The 6899-nt window shown below is 32.0% G+C and overlaps 1 protein-coding gene across 1 annotated transcript in view; it reads right to left on the reverse strand.

The window, feature by feature from the left end:
- Nucleotides 1-3108: 3108 nt before the first annotated feature.
- Nucleotides 3109-6899, reverse strand: part of CUNH6orf58 (chromosome unknown C6orf58 homolog) — a 20654-nt gene continuing 16863 nt past the window's right edge. The window contains exons 5-6 of the mRNA XM_011358797.1: nt 5497-5735; nt 3109-3236 (exon numbers count right to left, since the gene is read on the reverse strand). Coding sequence (XP_011357099.1) covers nt 3109-3236; nt 5497-5735 — 367 coding nt within the window. The remainder of the gene's footprint in view (nt 3237-5496; nt 5736-6899) is intronic.

Genomic DNA, 6899 nt, shown 5'->3' on the forward strand with positions numbered 1-6899 from the left:
TGATCTGCCCATTGCTTTTTACTATTTTTAGAATAAGGTGGAATTTAATCTTTCTCATGGTCACTCCATCCCAATCTCCAGCTCCTTCGCTAGTGCCAATCCTCCTTGGTCTACCTGACAGTTTGTCTTGGTCTAGCTTTGCTTGTGGGTGTTGGGGCCCAGGGAAGACCACCTCGAGATGTCTCGCAATGGAATATTGATTATTTCAAACTAAAATGATTTGAGAAGCAGCGAGAGGAGGTCTCTGACTCTCCTCTCCTTCTCTAAATGCAGGAAATAAATCTCCATGTGGCAGGTGCCCTCCCTGCTCTTGAGCACTGAGAGATAACATTGCTAAGAGTTATAAAACCCAGAGTTTAAAAAGCCCGTATAAACAAACCTTGGAGAGCCTTTACTAACTTACTACCTGAGCCCAAACTTTGCTTAGATTTTTTTCTAATGAGCACTAACTTTGACCTGTCAATTGTTCACAAATGTATTGGTTTTTTTTTTTTTTTTTGTCTAAAAGGTATAAAAAAATATGCCTAGTTTGATTATTTCTTCGAACTGCATTTATGATCTGAGTATCACATTTTGATTTTCTCGTGCACTCATATTAAATTGACTTTTTTCTCTTGTTAATCTTGTCTTGTGTCAATTTTATTTACTTATTTTTTGGCTTTATTGAAATATAATAGACAATTAGTTGCTTGTATTTACATTGTACAATTCAATGAGCTCTTCTCAATTATAGTTGGCATGCAATAATATACCAGTTTCAGTTGTGTATAGCATAGCAATCAGAGATCCACATAACTCACAAAGTGATCATCCCACTAAATCTAGTACCCCTCTTCCCCCTTACATATTTATTACAACATTATTAACCATCTTCCCCATGCTACACTCTACATCTCCATGTCTATCCCACAACTATCCATTTGTACCTCTTAATCCTTTGCCTTTTTTTTGTTCCCCACCTCCTCCCATCTAGTAGCTCTGAAAATATTCTCTGTATTGATGAGTTTATTTCCACTTTTCTTGTAGTTGTTGTTTATTTTGTTATTTAGATTCCACGTGTATGTGAAATCTCACAATATTTGTCTTTCTCTATCCAACCCATTTCATTCAGCTCAATACCCTCTAGGTTCATCAAGACGATATCTTTTACCACTCTCTTCCTTTTAGTTTATGTGTGTCTACTGTAGCCAGCAAATCTATTGTAGGCAGCATATGTAGGGGTCTTGTTTTCTTATTCATTCAGCCACTCTATCTTTTGGTTGGAGCAATTAATTCTTTCCCATTTGAGGTACTTGCTGATAAGAATGCAATTATCACCATTCTTTATTCTTGTTTTTGACACATGTTTTTTCTTCTTAAAAAAAGTTCTTCCAACATTTCCTGTAATACTGGCTTGGTGTTGACAAATTCCCTTAGCTTATTTTTGTCTGGGAAGCTCTTTTATCTGTTCTTCAACTCTAAATGATAGCTCTGCTGGACAAAGTATTCTTGGTTGTAGATCCTGGGTTTTTCATCATGTTGAATATTTTGTGCCAAGCTCTTTTGTCCTGCATAGTTTCTTTTGAGAAATCAGCTGCCAATCTTACGGTGTGCCCCTGTAAGTAACTAACTTCTTTTCTCTTGCTACTTTTAAGATTCTCTCTTTGTATTTAACCTTTGGCATTTTAATTATGTGTCTTGGTGTGGGCGTCTTTGAGTTCCTGGTTTTGGGGACTCTCTGAGCTTCCTGGGGTTGTATGTCTATTTTCTTCACCATGTTAGGGAAGTTTTCTAGCATTATGTTGATTTTATTACTTCTTTATTTGTCCAGTTGTAAGAATTAAAGAAGAGGGCGGCACAGAATTTTCCCTCTCCCAAAACAAGGATGGGGTTAAAACCTGTCTTACTGGGCACTGGTATTTGTTGATTTTTCTCTTTTTACTGAGAGCTATTTTGCTTTTTGAGCATTGTCTATCTTCAAGAAATTTGAGGGTTTGGTTTTGTATAGATATTTCATAGATGTGTAGTTATTTCACATCATTTGGGCAGAAGATTTTGGGAGGCTGTTTACTACACTGCTTCTGTTGTATATAGCTACCAGGAAATCTGTGTGCTTTAGATTCAATAAAAACTAATTATGATCTTGGCTCATCAAAGATGTTTTTACTGCCCCGACAACACAACACATACCATCGATCTCCGAGCACAATTATTCTGACAATTGCTACCATTTGTAAATGCATACTATTCATTGGAAGAGTCCTAGTCATTTGATATTTAAGTTTTTATTGAATTCTCAAAATAATTCTTCAAGTGAGTTTTATAATCTTCATTTTAACAATCACAAAGCTGAGGCATGGAAGGGGATAGATAAATTTCCATTTCACTCTGGAAGGCAACAGAGCTAAAATTTAAATTATGTCTTTCCTATTCCAGTGCCTATATTATTCAAACCAATTTCCCAAAAGTTAGTGGTTAAACTTAGTCTGTGATAAAGCCCTGGAAAAGCTTTCGTATGACAGTTTCATGTCAGCTCTAGAAATCACTATTTCTGGGCAGTTCATTTTCTCTCCTAAAAGAGGGCAACCTTGACAGACTTGACCCTTAAGAATTTATTATCACATGTAGATTAAAGGAGGAGAAACTTAGAATGTAATTGTTATAAACTTGTGAAAATGCACACACAAAAAAACTGACAAATCAGTTAAGTATTCTACTTACCAGTTCAGTTTTATGAATTTTAAATTTTAATTGACAGTAAGTATTTTCTTTTAAAATGTTCTGGATTTGGGTTATAAATCAGCAAGGTATATTGATCCAAATTTCATGAAATGAGGTTAAAGAGCCATAAAAATTTAATGCCTTTTTATTAATTTCTCAGTGATTTATAACAGCTTAATACAATCTTCTTTATCTCCTAAACATTTTATATTAATGAATTTAAAAATCAAGAATTAATAATTGAGTAGAATAATTGTAGCATTAATTTGAATTTAAAGTTAGGAATGCATTGACAAAATCCTAGCAAATGAGCATAAATCAAAAACAACAGAAACAGGAAAACTATATAGTTATGATCATGTTAAATTTTGAAATTGCTGTTGTTCAACAATTTAAAATGGTTCATTGTTAATTTGTAATTATTTCCAAAAAATTGGGGGTTGCTTTTTCAAGAATTTTATCCATAAGCTTTAGAACGACCATTTTTGCACCTGGTGTCTTCATTAAAGTTTCCGTTATAGTAAGAGATAATGACCCTGGAAAAGATATAAAATTTTTACATGTAAATTTAAGCCCAATTGTTAAAATGTTTATTTTAATGAAAATTCTATATATTTTGCATAAAAATATTATATGTTGATTATGTGATAATTACACACATAGTTTTTAAATTTAAAATTAATTGACTAGCTCTTCATATAAAAATCAGTTAAAAAAATTAAGGAACTCACCAGAAAACTGGATAAAGTTCACAAACACATTCAAAGATTGTAAATTCATGTAACAGTAAAGTCACATTTCTACATAACAAACTAACATAAATTATAGAAATTGTTATTTAATAGTAGGTTGGAGAAAATAGGAACGTTAATTCATAGTTTCATGACCAAAATGTAAACTCCTGAAAACTTTCTTGAGTGCCATTTGGCAATGTATGACCCATTGATTTTAATTAATTTCTGTTCTACAAATTTATTAGTAAAATAATAAATTAATCCAAAAAAATTTGCATAAAATGCCATTGGTGATTTATTGTCAATAGTTTATAAAATAATCTCTACAGTTATGGCAAATTCATTACATAAAACACTACATATTTTTTAAATAAAAATCTCAGCTGAATTGATACATCCTAATAAGAGAAAAATTCCAAGAAAGTTTTTCAGTTAAAAAAAAGTATAGTGCAGAGCAGTGAGTATGATTTTATCTGTGCAAACAACATGTTTTTTTAAATTCATTTATTTACAATATTCTACGTATTAAAAAATTCTAGAAATTTGCACTGAAGACTAATTTTTTTAAAAACTGAACTAAAGGCCAAGAGATATGAATGAAGAGGGATGGTGAAAAAGGTTTTTATTTGCATTTAATGTATCTATACACTTAGACTTTTAAAGTTTGAATATATTAAATATACTTAAAAATAAATTAGTAAAAGTTAGAGTAATTAAAATTTGTTTTAAGTAAATAGTAAATTAAGTTTTAAAACAATTTTTGAGAAAGAACTATTTAAGTTTGATTTGTTAATGTGCAAAAGGTAGCACTTTGGAAGTATCCAGAACACTTGGTCCCAGTTCTTTTTTTCTTCCTAGACTATTTGGGGATGGGAGGATAGTGCTTAATTTCCATTTAATTTTCATAAACATCCTTTACTCTTCTTCATATAGTTGTAGCATGTTACTTGATTGGTGGGTGAGAGCATCGTGTTCATGTTTCTCATCTGGCTAATTAGCGGGCTAATCTATTAAAGTCCAAAGACGCAAGCATAGCTGTTTTTCTCTTCTTTTTTATCTAGACTAATGAGGAAGTTAGATTAGTTAGAAATTTTTAGATTTGATTAATTTTTAGTCATCTATCAACAACAGTAAAGTGCTGACATCAGATTTCAAACTATCCTAGAATATAGATTTCAGTAAGCAATATGATTTTTTAGGGAGATGAGCATAGGCTTTAACATAATACAGCCAGAATACAAATTTTACCTGCCGGCAAACTATTTAAACTTACAAAACCTCTGTTTCTTTATCAGTAACATATTGGACCATTACCGGAGCAAGAAATGGGTATATTTGTATGGGTATATTTATTACTCTAACTAATTCAAATAAAATTGTAAGTCATATATTTAATGTATTTGTGCTTACTTTGCTTTTATGTCTTTCAGATTTGTTTGTGTTTTGTTTGTTTTAAAAATATCAATATTTTAATTGTGTTTTAAGCTTGGTTCACTGTATAAGAGCACATCTGGAAAATTGGGATAATGTGGTAATTCAAACTCATAATCATAGATCTCTGTGTTTTTCACTCTGCTAGGGAATCCTACAGTGGAGGGGATGGAGTAGAATACTTCTTTCATAACTAGCAAGGCTGGATAGAAGGAGCGCACATAAGTCAATTTGCTAGTTTTCCCATTTATCATGGCAGGTTTTCTTTTGAGATTCCTTTATATTTTTTCTAAATTTAAGAGCTGTGCATAAGGGAAAAAGAGATAGAATATTATAACAACAACAAATATATATATATATATACATATATATATATATGGGTTCATAAGTAAAAAAAAATAGTGGACTTGAGGTAGTCTTATGGCTTCATGGGTCAGTAAGGACTTGTAAGGAAGGACAGACCATTAGTAGAAAGATTAAAATATGTAAAATGAATACTCATGGGAAATCATGACTTTCTTTGAAAGTATGTGTTGTAATTATCATTATCTCTGATCATCGTTATTTCTTCCTTTATTAAGTCAATGTAATATTGATTTTCTTTAAGGTATATTTTTCATGAGGTCCTTACCTGTATACTTATCCACTTCATAAATAAGTTTTATACCAAGCAGGACCATGTTCTGAAGTTCAGTAAAGTCACTGATGAAGGGGGCTGTATCCCCATCAACGAGCATTCGTTGGGGTAAAACCTTCTGGAAATCATGTGTTCTAATCAAGGTCGTAGGAAACTCGATTGCTGCTATGTATTTTACATTCACAAGCCAGCTTCTTCCAAAATTTGCTTCTGGTTTAGAATAATATTTGAACCTAAAAGTGGAAACATTTAAAGTTATAACTAGAACACTCACAATTTAAACCTCATTGTTTTTTAAACGACAACAACAAAAAGTCTTCTGCCAACAAACTAAGAATGTAGTTCTTAGTTTTAGAATGTTATGGCTTTAGCTCATATATTTGATGATATAAATATAGGTAGTTAAAATTTTAAATTTGGAAAGGACCAGCCAATCAATTGTTTGTATATTATTTTGTTTTTATTGCTTCTAACAAGATATCTTATCCTTGCATATTATATAATAACCAAATATTAGATATGACTAAGTAATACTCTTGAGAAATGTGTAGATAAAGATCAAAGATTCTAAGGAAGCACTTTTTCTAGCCTCAGGAATCCTTTGTAAAATTGTTGATTTCCTGAAGTCAGGAGGCCACTAAAACATTGAACATCCTAGAGAAATATGTGTGTGATTTTCTTGCCTAATTTTTTTAAATACATGGATTTTTTCCTACTGGATGAAGTCTTCTAGGAAACCAAACTCACATATTTGAGGAACAAATTATTACAGTGGTAAGGTTATGGGTGTAAGTAAGTCTTTATAACTATATAATTCATGGCTCCTGCCCCTATGAGGTTTCTAAACATGCTGAATATCTCTCAGTTCTTTTTAACAGACTCATTCCCCCTGAAATGTTGTCTACTCTCTGCTTTGCTCACCATTTTCTTCCAAGTCATATCATAGATGTCATCTCCTTTACAAAGTGTTCCAGCTCACCCAAGGTGGAATTGGCTATTTCCTCCTCCTCTATATTTCTATAACACCATATCATTCATATAAAGTTTGTTTTCTCATTAGATTATATCCTAATTTATGTTTCCACAGCACGTATGTAGGGTCCATTAAATAGAAAATGCTTACATTACATTTATAAGCCATAACATAACCCAGAAGATAAATCTTACTGAGTTTGGCTCCCATGCTTGTGGGCTCCTCCCTGACTCCAACAGCCAGAAATAGAAGAGCAGGTTCAGTAGGCCCTTGATGAAAGAAGAATTTGGCTTGGATTCACAGTTTACTATCTTTAGTCACATCACATCTGACTATGAAATAAGGATAAAAAATATATCTAAATTCATGAGGATTTTGAGCAATGGCAACAAAGCCCTAGTGAGAATAAATTAAACAAACTGCC

This window comes from Pteropus vampyrus, unplaced genomic scaffold (assembly GCF_000151845.1).
Source record: "Pteropus vampyrus isolate Shadow unplaced genomic scaffold, Pvam_2.0 Scaffold43, whole genome shotgun sequence".
Classification (NCBI taxonomy): domain Eukaryota; kingdom Metazoa; phylum Chordata; class Mammalia; order Chiroptera; family Pteropodidae; genus Pteropus; species Pteropus vampyrus.